General features: G+C 40.7%; 1 protein-coding gene across 5 annotated transcripts in view; it reads left to right on the top strand.

The window, feature by feature from the left end:
* itsn1 (intersectin 1 (SH3 domain protein)) overlaps positions 1-17,551 on the top strand; it is a 47,309-nt gene that overhangs the window by 964 nt on the left and 28,794 nt on the right. For all 5 annotated transcript variants that reach the window (XM_085296113.1, XM_085296112.1, XM_085296111.1 and 2 more), the window contains exons 2-10: positions 11,037-11,096; positions 12,838-12,930; positions 14,470-14,533; positions 14,709-14,869; positions 15,290-15,475; positions 15,721-15,784; positions 15,966-16,066; positions 16,172-16,235; positions 16,326-16,463. In XM_085296113.1, coding sequence (XP_085152239.1) covers positions 11,069-11,096; positions 12,838-12,930; positions 14,470-14,533; positions 14,709-14,869; positions 15,290-15,475; positions 15,721-15,784; positions 15,966-16,066; positions 16,172-16,235; positions 16,326-16,463 — 899 coding nt within the window. In that variant the 5' untranslated portion in view covers positions 11,037-11,068. The remainder of the gene's footprint in view (positions 1-11,036; positions 11,097-12,837; positions 12,931-14,469; positions 14,534-14,708; positions 14,870-15,289; positions 15,476-15,720; positions 15,785-15,965; positions 16,067-16,171; positions 16,236-16,325; positions 16,464-17,551) is intronic.

Genomic DNA, 17,551 nt, shown 5'->3' with positions numbered 1-17,551 from the left:
TGGATGCTGAGTGGCCGTCGTGAAGGTGGGAGGACTGGAGCTTGTTTCATTCCCGAGTTGATTAAAAAAAAAAGAAAAGAAAATCTAGCCAGTACTGCTTTGATGTTGTTATGAAAACTGGAAGAAAGTGGGCTAAGAATGAAAGGAAGAAATCTGAGCACGTTATTTTTTGCTAACCTAACTGGACATTGCTTGGAAGTGTTGTTGTATTTCTGCTTTGCACTCTCACTCAGTTCATGGCTGGTGCTTGTTGGGTCTGCATCCACTATTACACTTGTTTGGGATTGTAATTTCCGCGTGTTCTAATCAGTGATAATGTTCAGGTAATAGGATTTAAATTCAATAACGTGAGACTTGTAAAAAGACAAAATGCCAGATGTAGCGTTTCAAGTCTGTCTAATGCATTTTAATAATGGTCGTTATTGGTAGGGGACCTGTGTTAACCTGACACACAAAATTAACATGAGACAAAAAATGTGATCCACAGCTAACTCTCCTCAGCAGAACAAAACATAATGACATGCACTAATTACTGTACATTTACAAAAATGCACTCACTGAATAGCATGCTGTATAATGCTAGCTAACAGTCTTTCAGTAGTTACGAGGGAATCCATCAGTTCACAACAGAGACCGATGGTAGATGTAGAAAGGAGCAGCCATGCATCAGAGTAACCTTATACCTAGAGAGGATCTGTTTTGCATCTTTTTAAAACTGCTCTCTGTGTCTGTGCTGGACTTTGGCTTTAGGCAGGTCTGTGTTTATTTAACAGGGACAGTGCATGTTAATGAACATCAGTGCAAGAAGATCTAACAAGCCAGAGTTTAGCAAAACTGCTAACTTGCCTCAGTTGTGACTGTTCAGGTCACATAAAACTATGTGATAAAGAAAAACGTCAAGATATGTAACAAAACAAACAACATATCAGACAATAAAAGAGTTTAAAATGATCACATGCTTCGTTTGTGATAAAGCATTGTTTGAGATGCGCCTTAAAAGTGGCATATGCAGAGGGCTCCTTTATTGGTATTGATAATCTGAGGTGGACTGGTGGTAGACATCGAAGGCTCTGATTGTTTCTAAGTGTATTTAGAGTCCCTATCCCTATCATAAGTCAATCATTTCAATATATTTTCCCTGATTGGTTCTGGCTTCAGTCGTTTGTTTTAAGAAATCATCCACTCACTTCGTGTTGCCAGTGGTTATTTTGTCTGCACCAGATTGGCCAAGATATCTCCCAACTACCACAGAGGAGGGCCTTTTTTATATTTCTTTGTAAAATGTGCTTTATGTATATATGATATCATACAGCCCTGATTTCTCCTGTAGATAGAAGGCAGGGCTTGAAACAGTCACAAACAATGCTCACAACAGTGTATTTATTGTATGGAAAGAACGTGAACTATTGTGGTAATTGGTGAACCAGTACGGTTGTCTAATAAAGCGAAAAAGAAGAAGCTCAGTGCAACAAAGGTGAATATGTCTGTGGTCACTAAAATACCACACCTGTGGTTTCCTATAAACCTAACTGCATGAAGGGTTTTAAAAATGAGTCGGACACAACAGACTTTTCTTAGTTATCTCTGTGTTTTCATTGTGACTCTAAATGATGAGCTGAAAAAAGTGATTGTGTGTGCACAAACAGACCGACAAATGAGTGGTATGTTGATATATATGAGTGATATGTGGCAAAGGAGAGTTTCTGTGACTTCTTAGAAAGTGTGACGAACAGTGGATAGCATTAGATGTCATCTAGCATGTTCGGCGTTAACCTGGTGAAGACTACAGCGAAGACAACATCCCAACAGTGAGGTGTGAAAGTGGAAGTGGGATTTCTACGGGGCTGCGAGAGTTCAAAAGGTGTTGAGGAGGAGACATCAATGCATCAAAAATACTGTAAAACAAGGGGAGTCTATCCCACCATAATTAACCAAACATCAATCTCAGCATCGCATAACAGTTTGTTCCAGTGTGTCCCAGAGCTCCATTCAACAGGGTTGGTTGTTTTATTTTATTTACTCTTTTTAACTGCAGGACTTTTAGAGGGTAAAAATTACAGTATAGTGCACAAACAAGGACAAAGTTTTAAGATAGATTAGGTGGTTAATCTGCATTCTATTACATGGAAACCATAACCTGGAGCCCAACTCAACATTTAACAAATCTGCTTATCTTGGTAAACTTGATCTTCTACCAGAGACCTGGGAGTTTTTTCTTATCTGTGTACATGCATGTATCAGTGATGAAACCCTGTATAGTCATACTGCCATACCGTATGACAAAGAATACCATTGGCTAACCTGATAAGACGGTTAACAGTGTAAGAAGGACAGATATAGGAAGTATATACTGCAACTGCAACTCAACACATCTCTATTCTCTCATTTCACTACCTTCGCTGCTTTGTTTACTGCTTTGGTTGCTGTAACATGGGAATTTCTCAGTTTTGTGCTAAATAAGATTTCCAACCTTGGTATCAGGGTCAGAATTTCAGCTTGAGCTCAAAGCTCCTGCATAGCCATCGTAAAGTAAAGTGTGCGTGTTAGTCCCCATAGGGAAATAGTTCCTCTGCATTTAACCCATTCACCCAGTGAAACAGTGGGCAGCCACCAGTGCAGCACCCGGGGAGCAGTGTGTAGGGACGGCACCTTGCTCAGGGGTACCTCAGGGTAGCCGTTCAGTGGAGTCGAACCCCCGACCTTCCGATCATGGGGCCACCACTCTACCTACTGAGCTATCCCTGCCCCATTGGGTGTTGCCACTGATATTGCCTTATTACATGTTTATTCACAACAATACAGGATGTACAGTATGAACATACAGGACAAATGACGCAGTTGTTCATCACTTGCTTTGTAATCATTGTTTAACGAGATTTTATTTCACATTTCAAGAATAACAGGTAATCAGCACCAGTACTAACAGTAATCTCAGGATAAAAAGTGTTTGAGCAGCTTGAGTGAGGCAAAATTGTGAGGCTCCAAATCTACTCAGAATTTAAGAAGCTACATGGTGAGAATAGTGTTGTATTTCCTTTTTAGTTGCTGTACCACTGATGAAGTTGGTCTTGCCTTCAGATTTTAAAGTTTTTGCAGCATTACTAATCAGGGAGAAGGCAACAATGAGGACCCTGGTAGCAGGAGGGGCCTTTTTTTTTTTTTCAAGAAATGAAATGTTTTTGGTTTGAATATTTTTTTTCTTGTTGGTGCCATGATTAAATTGCCTAAATAAATCCAGCGGGTGGATAAACTTTAATTCCAAAAAATGGGGAATGGTGGTCCTCTGATTCCACTTTCACAACTTAAAAATAATGGAGTCAGTCTGGCTTCACAGTAGGGCTGGGCTATATCATAACGTTCACGGTAATACCGGTGTAATGTTGGGCAACGATAAGAAAATGAAATATTAGTATTTAGTGTTTAGTATTTATTTATTTATTGTCATTGTCAAGAACAATGAAATTGCGTTTGGGGCTTCCATACAACCCAAAAAAAAAAGAAGAAAATAATAAATACCCCTTAAAACCCAAGTGTACATATTTAACCCAGTGTGACTCCAATGCAATAAGACAATCCTTAGCAATAATGTTCGTAGAAATTCAGACAAAGACCTGAGAAACATGACAAAATACAACAATGCAACCCATTCAATATTATTGTACTGTGAGATATGATATCAGATATGATAGTTATCTATTTAAGAAAGAGGGGGGGGCGATAGAATATGGGTAAAACGCGCATGCGCAGTGCCTTTGTTTACATACGCACATGGCGGCGATGCAGAATGAGAAGGGCGAAAGTGGATCGTTAAATGAAACGGACGAACCAGAATTGGTTTGTAAAAATGCTGCAACTTCAGTGGTGTGGAACTGGTTTAGCTTTCGTCCGTCAGATACACAACAAAGCACTATTTTTGGTAGCGCATGCTAGCGGGCCGTCGTTATTACCGTGTTTTTTGGAAAATACGGCACATTTAAAATCAATCCTTTGATTTTTCTGAAAATCGACAGTGCCCTTTATAATCCCGTGTGCCTTCTGTATGAATTCTGGTTGTGTTTACTGACCTCAAAACGATTTTATGTGCGCGGCGCTCGAAAATCTGTCAAATGTTTTAGTGCGACTTTGCTAAGCTACGAAGGCGCAATGCTCGATGATTGTCGGAGCATTACGGCTACCGTAGTCAGGCGCCTCGCCGAGTGATACGTACTGTGCTTCAACATAATATTAACGTATTATGTGTATAACACTCGTTTTAAGTTTTTTGGATATTATACATGGTTATGCTCAGGATATGTCGGCCAATTTCCACTGGAAATGCCTTTTGGTTAAGCTGTCAGCAAGGAATTTGCATTTGCACTGTTAATTTTTTATATAACTTTAATGCACTTAAAAAAAAGCTGCTTGTTTAAGTGAAAAAACATTGATGGGTTGGGTTTTTTTTGCACTAATAAAGTTGAGGAGTTGTAAAGTATTTTGTCTAGCGTCAATTATCGTCAGTTATATCGTTATTGCAAATTTTCAAATGTATATCGTGATAAATATTTTTGGTCATATCGCCCTGCTCTACTTCACAGCACAGCTGATGTATTCCGATTTCTGTTTCCTCAAGACAGTAAAACTCAGGTTTTTAAAAAAAGAAAAAAGGGGAAAAATAGGGAAGTCCACTCTTAAGAAATACACCCACAGAAACAGACACAGAGTAGAACTAACAGGTCAAGAATGTTTTAGCTAAGAGCAGCTGTAGGAGACCGATAGATGTCAGATGTGACCCTGTACCTATTAAATTTACCCAGCACAACAGCCAGAGTGAAGCAGCAGCAGGTCCCCCTCCAGATAATGTGGCACAAGCTGAGCTCATATAGTGGCAACTAAAATTATTCAAAGCAGTCAGCATATTGATAACAGTTTCAACTGAAGCTGGGCAGCACTAAAATCAACCAGCATTATTCTTGATTGTATCAGCGGTTCCAAAGTGTGCGATGAGGTAAGCAGGGCCATTGTGTTTCAGGCTGATAAAATATTGCAAAATATTTCAACGATGCTGGTTCTTGAGGTTAAAAAATGGTTTGTAGGTAGTTGCTTAAATGTCTGTGGATACATTTATTTAACTTTTCCTAGTTCTAATCAATGAAACACATTATAGAATCTAATGCATTTTAACATAGTGCTTTTAGGCCCGTTCAAACAGGATACTGTATTTAAGGAGTTACACAATTATCAAGATAATTACATTATTAAATAATCTGCTCTGACACTGCTCTGGTAATCTTGTGTTTGTGCTGGGTGGGAGTGGGTACTGCCACCTATCAAGCCTCAGCTCTTGACAGCAACGTGATAAAAAATGTGGTAGAGCGTGTTGGATGCAGAGCTTGGGGTCAGTGGCACAGGGTGTGTTCAGAGCGGGTGTGTCTTTCACGTGTGAGTGAGAAGAGGAGGAAGGAGGGGGTTGGACTTGGTGTGTGTTTGATAAAATGCACATGTTATTTATATGTGGGGGGAGTATGTCGCGTGTGAGCACTCATGCAAGGAGCCTGCAGTTATTAATATCAACACTGTCACTGTTAAGCCATCTGACAGGATGCAACAACAAAATAACAAATGAATGTTCTTAAGATCAGGGTTTAGTTCTGTCATTCAATGATCTTCTGCTTCTCCTTCTTATGTGCTCGTCCTTTTCTTTACAGTTTAGTAATTTGCTGAGTTTTTATTTTTTTTAAAATATAGGGAAATATTAATTATTAATGTGGGTAAGTTGTTTTTTCCTCGAAAACTACTTAAAGAGGTGCGCGAAGATTGTGGCGCAATGACATCAAAATCAGCCCAGGACACAAACAAAGCGTCGAGTATAGCGGCGCTGTTACATGGGTAGTCGTGCTCCAGACCTCGATTTTCAACTACAAGAAGTCTGTTTTCTAATGCATCACATTGTACTGTGATATTAACTGGAGAAAACAACTTCACATTCTACTTGATGATATTATAATCATAATAATTATGATTAGAATTATAATAATAATCTCTTGATTAGTGACGCAACAGTATCGGGTGAATAACAGGTGACATTTCCACAATGTGACATTTATGGTAAATGGTCTGTATTTGTATAGCGCTTTACTAGTTCCTAAGGACCCCAAAGCGCTTTACACATTCATTCATCCACCCATTCACACACACATTCACAAACTGGTGATGGCAGCTACATTGTAGCCACAGACACCCTGGGGCGCACTGACAGAGGCGAGGCTCCCGGACACTGGCGCCACCGGACCGGTCCCTCCACCACCAGTAGGCAACGGGTGAAGTGTCTCGCCCAAGGACACAACGACTGAGACTGTCCAAGCCGGGGCTCGAACCAGCAACCTTCCGATTACAAGGCGAACTCCCAACTCTTGAGCCACGATCGCCCCATGTGTTTCCTGTCACATGAATTTTTGACCCACTAAAAGTTTAAAAATGGTGTATCAAAGAGCACCGATATAAAATGGTAACAAATGATCTGCGTTATCCTGATTAGTTGACATAAGTGGACACATGTTAGACCAACAAGTAAAACAGGAGAGCTGATTGAGAAGATTGTGTTGACAATGTTTGCAATCACAGGTGGAGCAATCTGTTGTCTGATTTGACTGAGTTTTGATCCAGCGTGATGTGAAGTGATCATAGAGTAAATGTTTAAAAAACTGACATTCATTATGTGTTATCTCCATGTTTATACTGTGAGTGAACATCGCATTTACTCTTCATTTCATTTTCTCTGTGCTGAATGCAGTGTCAGGAGTTCTTTTAACTGCTGTGTTCATAAGGTGCTTTTTCACTTCTCTGATTAAGAGCAACATGTTCACTTTAAGACAGAAGTAGAAAAGGCGCTTGAGGGGAATTGGAAACTATAAGCATAGATTGCAGCATTTTTTTTTTCTGCGAGGCACAGTACAGTTCAGAGGATGTCCACAGCCATAAGAATATCGGAGTGGATGGAGCATCAGTAATGCAGGAGCTTCAGCAGGAAAATGAGGGGGAGGGACAACCAGAAGCCTTTAGTGTGTGTGTGTGTGTGTGTGTGTGAGAGAGAGAGAGAGGGGGGGGGGGGACAGAGGGGCTTACACAGTCATCTGCCACAAGCCATGATAACAGACTCCAGTTACATCCCAGTGCTCTAATTATGGAGACTAATCCCACAATTACTGTGTATATATATACGGGGTAAACAGAGCATTAAACCCTTAACTGCACATGATAAATATGACAAAAGATTCGATGCAACAAAGGGCTTCAAATTAATTTCTGTTCAGTACTTGCTATTGTTTCAGAAAGATTTGTGCCTGTTTTTGTCGTACAGTTCTGCAAAGGCAAGGTCACACTCAGGCTGTGCGTGCTGATGAATAAAGTAAGCTGGGGGATCTGGCCTAAAGATCATATCAGGAGCCTTTGCCGTTGAATATGTGTCTCCTGATGCATTTATTTGAATTTGATGTCATCTCCATATGTTTGCCTTAACATCCTGCAGCTTTAGCTCAGGACTGAAGGCACAAATGTCTTTATCCTGATATGATCGTTTATTTTATTCTGAAAGGTCAGACTGGTGATGGACTTTGGCTTTTCACTGGGAGCTGTTCTTTGATCTATAGTTCGATATTTCTCTTTTAGCATCTTACCCACGACTATCAAACGTGACAGAGTTGAGGTTTGGCAGGAAAATGCCCAAAATTGTTTTAAAAAATGTGTTTAAAATTGCAATGAAATAATTAATCACTCCGACCTTTAATAAAAACATGCTGCGTGTGGTGTCTTAAATATGTCTACATCTGCGACGTTGACATGTGACTGTTTGTTCTGATATTTCAGGTGTGCCCAGCGAGTGCTTTTGTTCATCCACTATCCTGTTATCAGTTTATTAAATTACAATGCAATAAAGATAAATAAGAATAAAAAATAAGGCACACCTCTAAGATGCCTACTGAGTCGAGTGATAGCTGTCCTTAATCTGTCACAACTATTCAAGCTTCTTCTAAGTTCATGATGAGTACGAATGTTTGGACAGCGCTATTATTATTTTTTCCTCCAGTGTCACGATGGGTGTGATCCTCTTGTTCTTACTTGGGTTTTGTGTATAACTGGTTCTTGTACACAAACGTCAGTTTGTTTCACAAGCAGCTTAATCTGTGGTGAGGACTTTATGCAACTTGACTTTTCATTCACTAGATTTTGAGATGCTGGAAGGTAAAAATAATTCAGCAGTTTATAAGCCCCACACTTTCTGCTCCTGTTTCCATTCTTTGTAAATGGCACCATCTGTTGAGCATCACCTCCAAACTGTTGTGTTTTGCTATCATTTTTCTGTAGATGACTAGAAGTTTAATCACTTCTCCCTGTGTTTTGTTTAAACTAGGCAAAAATGTTTGCAGGTGCTCAGCTGCTTCAATATTCTTTCGTGTAATATCGAGCCACATGTGTGTGGGTGCATGCGTGTGTGTGTGTGCGTGTGTGTGTGGGGTGGGCTTTGTTCCTCTGACCTACTTAAGTTGGTTACTTTGTCCTCCCACTCTGATGAGAGTGGGGCACACACACTCCACAGCAAGCCCTTCAATCGGCCAAGGACAGATTCATACTGAAGGGTTTAGCAGTCTTATTGATACAGCAATATCAGAGCGATTTTGGAAAACCATCTTTGTATTGAGTTTTATGATTCGTTTGAGCACTGTAGACTAAATTCCATCTGTCCTTATGCTGTTTTGAAATCTGATGAGTCGCCATCTGAGAACTTAATGTAATAAACTCTAGCTATCATGCGTGGCACGATTCCTGTGGGACTAAATGGAAAAATTGCAAATTTTTGGTTTGGACTCTCAAACAGAATTTGGCCTCACTGTTTGGTAATTTCTTGTGTGCGTGAAGTTTGGGCACAGTAAAAGGGTCAACAACCCACACATACATATACTCATCCACCCGTCCTAAGTCCTTGTCTGTTGCAATGTATGTCACATTGTTATTGTGGGCTGTCTGCTAGCTGTGATACAGGGGGTGGGAGGCAGGTCTGGATCTGATTATCATGCCTTTGCTAATGCAGACACATGAGCTGTTGTTGTTGTAAGAGATGAGAGTGCTGGAGGAAATATAAGTTACATTTATTTTTCTAACTTTTCTGTCTGTGTTGTCTGTAAGAAATACTGACTTTAAAATATTTATTTAGATTTGACGCTAACATTGCTTTTATGAAGTTACAGTTGTAGCTCACTGGCTCAAAGTGTCTTGGTTCTATAATAAAACCAACAAGGAACCATTAACTACTAATGCGAGCTGTGTAGACTATTCAGAAATAATTGCAGTACCTTCAGCTAATGCACAATTTATAGTATGTGGGTATCTTTTTGCATTGGTTTCTGAATTTGCAGAGAGAGCGATTATGGGACTGTAACCAGAATGTGTAAGTTGTCCAATTACCACAAAAACTACCCCGTCTGCTGGCCTGCAGGGGAACGCAAGATGGACTAGAACTAGCTAGTTACAGCAACTGAACTTTCAAAATAAAGGCCTTTTCACACCAGGCGTGTAAAATCTGTGCAAATATTTCTGTCATTAAAAATATTTCTCCGACCTCCCATTTTTAATGGAGCAGTTTACACTGACTGCGTAATTTCACTGGACAAATTTGCAGCATTTGAACCAAGCTCGATATTTCGTGTCATTTTTACAGTGCATAATGAGAGTGAAGGGATTTTCCATTAGTAAATCAATCATGTCATCATATTAGACGGATGGAGAAATTAACTGAAATCACAGAATATACCTGAGCAACTGTCACTGGCCAATATGAGTCAAGTGTTATCTGTGGGAAACATGCTTGGGTGACATCCTCTAAAAGTCTGTACTCTGCCATGTGCAGGGTGCTGATTGGTAGAAAGGTCAGCTTGAACACAAGAGGATAAAGTCCAGGAAAAAGCAAGGAAAACATTTAATATTCAGAAAGCGTTGATGAGAAGCACAGACAGTGGCTTCAGTTGAGAGTTTTCTTATTAACTTGTTTCGCTTCACTACAAAGACGTTCTTTGTCTATTATGACTTCTGTCTTCTTGTTTATCAGAGGCAGAATAAAGGATCAACACTGTGAACATGAGTGGCCAACGTTACTGTTTTTTCACACATTTTTTGACACTAACTCCTTGTGACGATACACAGCTGTAACATGTGGGTGTGAGTCTGCAACGTACCTACCAAGACACTACCATGGATGGTATTTTTATGTGTGGGTCATTGCTCAGTGTTATTGTGTAGTCAGATCTGGACTATCACCAAAGTCTGGCGCCCCGCTCTGCTCTAACATTAACTCCAGCAACTCCACTAAACAACCTCCAGACGCCTTTTACATCTAAGACATTAGAAGCAGAGGAGCTCTGGAGGATAGCTGTAGATTAGTCTTATAAAACCAATGAATTTCTTCTATGTTTTTTGAAGGTGAACTAGGTTTTAATTGCATGCATTATGTTCTAAAAACTGTTCTTGTTAAAATGCGCGGAAGCCCTGGTGAAGCAAAGTGGTCCTGAAAACAAGTGACTGCGCTCAGGCTCAGCCTGCTCTGCATGAAGAGAAGTTTGCTGCCCTGTTGACATGCACAAGCATAGCTAATGTGCTCTGACTGGATGCAGTCTGAACAGATGACAACTGGAGATTTTTTTTTAAACATAACATTTGAAAACATCCAGATAAATTTCTTTAAAAGTTAGTAAGTGTAAGCGTGTAAGGATCACTGGGATGGAGACCCAAAAGAAAGACAGCAGAGAGGAAAATGAGCTCCAGACTGGACTGGAAAATTGCTTCCCCCTCACTGAGTTTGTCCACTGTGTCACCACCTTTGGCTGTTGACCAGACATTGTTTTGTCCTTTAAACATCTTGCTGGGTTGCTGACCTCGCACACAGAGGCTGGCTCCTTCACAATAAAAGCATTTTTCTGGTTCACTAGAGAAATAGTGTTGAGGTGAACAGGTTTTGTTGGTTCGATCAAATAAAACTTTCATCTGTTTTTCTTAATGTGTTGTTTCAGGTGTTGTGTAGCTGCAGAAGACTGAGCGAACCATGGCACAGTTCCCAACCACGTTCACAGGTCAGTATTTACATGTGGCTGACTTAACAGAGAGCTATAGTGAACGTTTTCTCTCAGTCAAGCTAAATGACAACATCAAGAGTTCATCAGACAAACCACATCTTTGAAGTAGAATAAAGTCTCTCACATGACGCCCTCTAAATAGTGTGTTAGCCGTACAGCAAAGCTGATATTGTTGCTACTTTGGATACTTACATTGTTCTTATATTTTCAGATACATTTGTTTTATGCCCATTTTATGCCAAGTAGTAAAACAATTAATTTTACTTTTCTGGTAATATAGTTTTGGGGAGCACTGTAGCTGAGTGGCTATGAGTGGATGTAGCTCCTGTCAAAGAAAACAACAACCAAGTTGTTCTAAAATTGTAGCCAAAGAGACAGATCTCCCATCACAACAACTAAGAGATGGAGGCAAAGGCAGACTAAGTCGAATAGTTAAAAAGCACACAGACTGAGATTTGTCAGACCATAGACTGTGAGCTGTCACCCAAAACACATTACACTGAATGAGGACCAGCATTGCTTGCGTTTTGTCATCAGGGGAACATGCTGGAAATAAATCTCTGCAGCTAGAAGCATTTGAGGCTGAATGAATGTTTGTACAGTTTTTTCTTTAATAAAAATAGAAGAGAATTAAAAAACACATTGCCAGCAGGATAATTGTTGTGTTTCTGTTGAAATGTTGTGGCAGAAGCTTCCAGCACAAAAGACAGCCGACAAGTATAATTTTTATCAACAGTTACAGAGAAATGACTTTCAGTCCGCAGTGATTTGTCTTTCATTTTCCAATGAACTAGAATGACTCACTAAACATTTAACTCCCTTCTCTTCCAAGTAAATGGAAGTAAGACAAATGGTAGAAAGGTAGTGCAATTCACAGAAAATATGGATTTATGCAAGAAAAGATGGATATTGTGTAGTTTAAATTCCTGTTCTTGTATTTTAAATGTATAGTATTAAAAAAAGGGCATACACACCATATATATGTAGTGTGCAAATACATGAGATATTCTTTTTTTCATCGTGTGGTGTCTTTTATAGTTATAACAAAACTTTTGCACCCTGTTCCTTCTTTTATCTTCTTTCTTAATTTCCTTGAATTATTACTTTGTCCCTTGTGGGGCTCTCTGTGGGATTTTCGTGGGTTTGCTGCACTGTGTAACGTTCTTCAGCAGTAGAAACATGAATGCCATCAGCAGCGGTCACTTTACTTTAGTCAGCTGTGAAGTGTTCAGAAAAGCTGTGGCTGCACAATGGCAGAAACTGAAAGGCTGTAAAGAGAAGAGAGCCACCAAAACTGCAAAGTTACCGCCTGTCACTGTAACTGTGCTGGAACTGGATTATCTTATCTTTGTTAAATAATTTTCTGTATCACAGTTAACACCAGCACGTTGTATCACAACATCTCTTTATAGCTGAGGGTAGAGCATGAGGGCTGGTGAAGCAGAAATGGCTTTTTAAGTAGTAAACTCAGTGATGAGAGAAGCTCACATTATTTCTGTCAACTGCTGATGAATTGGTTGAATTCGCATGTTAATTACGCACTCAGTTCCTCATCCATTCATCTCTGAGTTGGCACTCTGTCCAACCCTTATAGGAGCTATATAACAGGAAGTGAGACTCATGACTAATGCATTCCTCTCAAGCCTCCCTTTTCTTCCTGTCTGTATCTGACTTGGGCTCGACCTCTGTGGTTGTAACTGGCTCTGTGTGTGTTTGTTGTTTCTTATGGATGCGTTAGGTCCAGATGTGTTTCTGATCTCTGTGGACGAGAGAGCCAAACATGACCAGCAGTTTCACAGCCTCTCTCCGACTGCTGGGGGTTTCATCACAGGTAACACTCTCTCGCTCTCACACAAACATGGGTAAGGGGTGATAGGGGCATGCACAATGCCAGTGTCACGTGTTTTATTATTGGCTCTGTGGGGAACTTGCTGTCCAGGTGTCAAATGTCCTAAGTGCTCGATGTGCGTTGTGGGAAATGTGGTTGGATCAAAGAAAACTGGACTTCATTAGGAGAAATCATCACAGCCACTAGAGCCATGACTGCAATTTAATAGTAAATTCATCCAGTTCAAAATCTCAATGTGCCTCACAAATACAGCTGTTCAGATATTTGCTTAAATGCTGTTATTTGAAGAATAAAGACAAACTTTAACTGTAATTTAACACATAATGAGGCAAAGCTTCATTCAGGCTTCAGACTGCTTTAAACGGTCACTCTCAGGCAGCTGTTTCTCCTTTCTCTGTGTGAGTCAGTGAGAGTGGATATCTTTGACCGAAAGAGCTCCACCCCACGTGCTCTTCCCAAGCTGTTTGTGACGGGCAGCAAATCAGAAGACAGTTGACTCACAGGCAGTTGATGTTGTACTTAAGAACAGGTAGCATGTGCCAAAAGCAACTTCACAACTGTTGCTTTGGTCAGACTGGACGCACAAGTTTTTCAAGCGGGTCGGTCTCTGTGTGCACTTTAATGATGTAAGAGTGCAGGCGCACAGACTCCCGTGATGAGGCAGACGGAGATTGTTGCAACCAAAAAAATAAAACTGTTTCCTGTTTCAATGACTTCTGCTTCTCTTCCAGTGCTGATGTGATGATTTATTTTTCCTGAGTCAGGCATGAGAAAAACGGTCACATGGCTGAGTTGCTGTCACAGTTTTCGGGAACAGTGATCAAAGTGCCAGGCTTACCCGAAACATTAAAGGGAGAAGGAAAAGAGCTTGTTTCAGACAGAGGATGAGCTGAGGAGATGAAGAATCAAGGGGCAGACTCACTGTTGTTTGACTATTACACATTGTGTTGCTTCTTAATTAACATGCTAAGGAAACACCGCCTACAAAACCTGTTACTGTTTATCTAGAGCTTCTAATCTATTTGTTTTTGTAATCGAGTAACGTCAGGAGGCAGTTTCTCACCTCCTGGAGTTGGACCATTGTTGTCTGCAGGACCCTTGATCTAACCCTTTGGCATTGTTTAGCATCTACATGTCAATCACACCCCGCTAATCACTGCCCTGCTTCTGCTTGTGTACCTGCACAAGAGCCATAGCTCACCAATGATTGGCTTATCTCCCAGACCCTACCCCAGGGTTGGAAAACGGGAATTTGAGTCCCAGTTTAAGAGAAAAAGAAAACCAAAAAAACCAACAACGTTTTGGACTGTGAGTCATGTAAAGCTGCTTTAGTTCAAGAATGAAAAGTTGGAAGCCATTTCATATCATAGATTATGTTTTACTGATTCAGAGAAACTTCAATAAGGTTTGACTATCTGCATTTTATGATTTAGTTGACATTGTAATAAAGGTCAGAGGTCGTTTACATTTAGATTCTCTGGGCTCTGTGGTGATCTCACATTCTGTCTGTCTGTCTGTCAGGTGACCAGGCCAGGAACTTCTTTCTCCAATCAGGGCTTCCCCCGCCCGTCCTCGCCCAAATATGGTGAGTCACATAGCCAGGAATTAGTCAGCTCATTTATTACTCTCCTTTAAAAGTTGCAGACTATTGTCTAAGTTTTTTTTTTTTTTTTTTTTTTTGCACCAGTGGTTTTTAATCCATGTCAGATTTTACCCCTCGTTAATGTTTTAAAGTGCTCATGCTCTGTGTGAATCTGCAGGGCTCTGGCTGACATGAACAGCGATGGCCGAATGGATATCCACGAGTTCTCAATCGCAATGAAGCTCATCAAGCTGAAACTACAGGGTCACCCTCTGCCCCCATCGCTTCCTCCCAGTATGAAACAACCCCCGCTACCTTTACCCCCACAGACTGGTTTTGGTAAGACTGACACTTGAACTAATTCCATGAAAAATAAGTGAGCACCTTCCCGTTTTTCTGAGAATCAGCAATACCTGTTACTGTATTTATTCAATTTATAAAGAAACTAAATGAATCTCTTCTACAAGATGAGCTGATTGAAAATTTCATTTGATATAAACCTGTTTTGATCAGCCACAAATTTATCTCCTGAACCTTTGATGTTACGAGGGCTCAGAAGTGTCAAGGAAAAAGCAGTTGGATCAGATCATTGGAGTCAGGACAGTTCATGGGGCATCTTCATTTCTTAAAAATACTGCAGATAACTTGTAATAAATAATTGTCTTTTAAATTAACTCATATATAGTGATAATGGTCCTGCCTCCTTCACTGTGTGTACAGACAGCATCATCTTGTCTTCTCGCTCTGTTTTTAACTCAGGCATGCCTCCCATGGCACCCATCGCTACTCCTCTGCCCGGCGTGCCCCCGCTCCCCTTGCCTCCTCTTCCCGTCGGGGTTTCGCCCCCACTCGTCTCGTCTGCGCCGCCACCCCTCCCACAGCCCATTGCCAACGGAGCTCCTCCCACGGGCATAATACAGCCTATCTCAGGCTTCTCCCACCCAGGTAACAGTGGAGAGCATTGTCGTCACATCTTTGTGATGCGTTCCATCGCTAAGCTTGTATTTACACATAACAAGCTTAATGTATTTACATTTCAGACATTCACACGCTCTCTTATCTCTGCATGAATGCTTTTCTAAGACACGGGTCACTATTTTGTTTTTAAGTTAGAGGCTTCTTAGTAAAATTACACAACAACACATGCAGTTCACCAAGTCCTAAAATGCACTCCTCTCTGTCGCTCTCAGCTCCCTCTTCGTTTAATCGGGCCAGTACCAAGCTGCAGAAGGGCTCGTCCTTTGATGCTGCTGGGTAGGTCAAGCAATCCAAATGTTTGCACCATTCTGAACTTGGTGAATTTAGCTGTTACGTTCATGTAAAAGTCTGCTGTGCACTTGAACCTATAGTCCTTCGTAGCATGTAGTTTTTTCTTTAATTATAAAATCTCATTGGTTTCTCATTCTTGCTTTTTATTCTGTTGTCCTCCTCCCAGTGCTCAGCCCCCTGCTGACTGGGCAGTTCCTCAGTCCTCCAGGCTGAAGTACAGACAGCTTTTTAACTCCCATGACAAGATGATGAGTGGACACCTCACTGGTACTCACACACACTCACATGCTGTTGATTGTCATCATGTTTCTGTTATGTTTGCATGTAAATGTGTGTGTCTTTCTCTACATTTGATGTACGTCTGTGTTTCAGGTCCCCAGGCTCGCACAATCCTGATGCAGTCCAGTCTTCCTCAGACCCAGCTTGCCACGATATGGTGAGTACACTTGAATTTAACCCTCCATATCAGAACAGAAAACAGCAGTCCTTTAAATCTGACTTTTTCCTTTCATGTTTTTCCCCTCAGGAGTCTTTCAGATATTGACCAGGATGGAAAACTGACAGCTGAGGAGTTTATCTTAGCTATGCACCTCATAGATATGGCTATGTCAGGGTTACCGCTGCCCCCTGTGTTACCTCCAGAATACCTCCCACCATCATTCAGGTAAATGCTGAACTAAACACGAGGATGTTACTGACAATGTGCTGGTCACTTAAACAAGAACCAAAAAATCAACCTCCAAACATTTAAAAAAAGAAAAAAGAAGCTAGAACTGAGCACAGAGGTTACATGTGGTCATTAGGGGTGCAACGATACACAAAAATCACGGTTCGGTACTTTGGTGTCACGATTCGATATTTTTTCGATACAAAAAACAATGTTCATGCCTTTTTAATTTGTCATTTATTAAAAGTATAAATATATATTTTAACTCAAAAGTACAGTTTTTAAATTTAATGTTGCTGAAACAACAAAGTAATTAAAATAATAAATCTATCTGATGGAGAAATCACTCATCTTTGGAAAAGAGAGTTTATTACAGAGAAATGTCTCTTTCCAAAATAAAAGCTATACTATACGCTTCTTCTGGGCTATATTCTCAGCAGCATATTAAACATATCAGGTCCCCATAAGGAGAATCATGTGCTAACGGCTGTCTAAATGACTCGGCTAAAGTTTGTAGCATGCTTGTTGTTTTTGTCTGCTTCCACTTGTCTTTGCACTAGGATGATGTCGGAGTAAATGTGCAGTCATATTCGTTGTGTTCCCACTAGTGCTGTCAGCGTTAATCTGAAATGACGTTAACGCCACAACACAGCAAATCTCCGTTAACGAGCTACCGCGGATCGCCCCGTGCATGGGGCTGAACGGCCAACACGTTAACGAGCAAACTGCGCTAACACACTAGTTCCCACCCATGTAATTGAGCATTGCATGGCACATCCAACATACTGTTTTACTTTAGTCCATGACTCGCTTACCTTCAGGGTCATACGTCACATGAAAACCAAAATAGTTCCAAACGCCAGATCTGAATGAGGGTGGGGGAGGTTCAATTTGCCATGTTGCAACGACAGCTTAACTCCTGTCTCGCTAGCTTGCCCTGCGCTCAGTGAATCTGCGTTCGACTACTCGACTACGGTTCAATATCGATGCGAATATCGTTGCACCCCTAATGGTCATACTAATCTGCACTGGTATTTAACAATTACTTCTTGATGAGACTGTTACACACATATGAGCTCATAAGA

The sequence above is a fragment of the Mchenga conophoros genome, linkage group LG13, assembly GCF_057382185.1.
Source record: "Mchenga conophoros isolate Kocher_MC1m ecotype Shallow Benthic linkage group LG13, M_conophoros_male_GT1.1, whole genome shotgun sequence".
Lineage (NCBI taxonomy): Eukaryota > Metazoa > Chordata > Actinopteri > Cichliformes > Cichlidae > Mchenga > Mchenga conophoros.
This window is presented reverse-complemented; position numbering and strand designations above follow the sequence as displayed.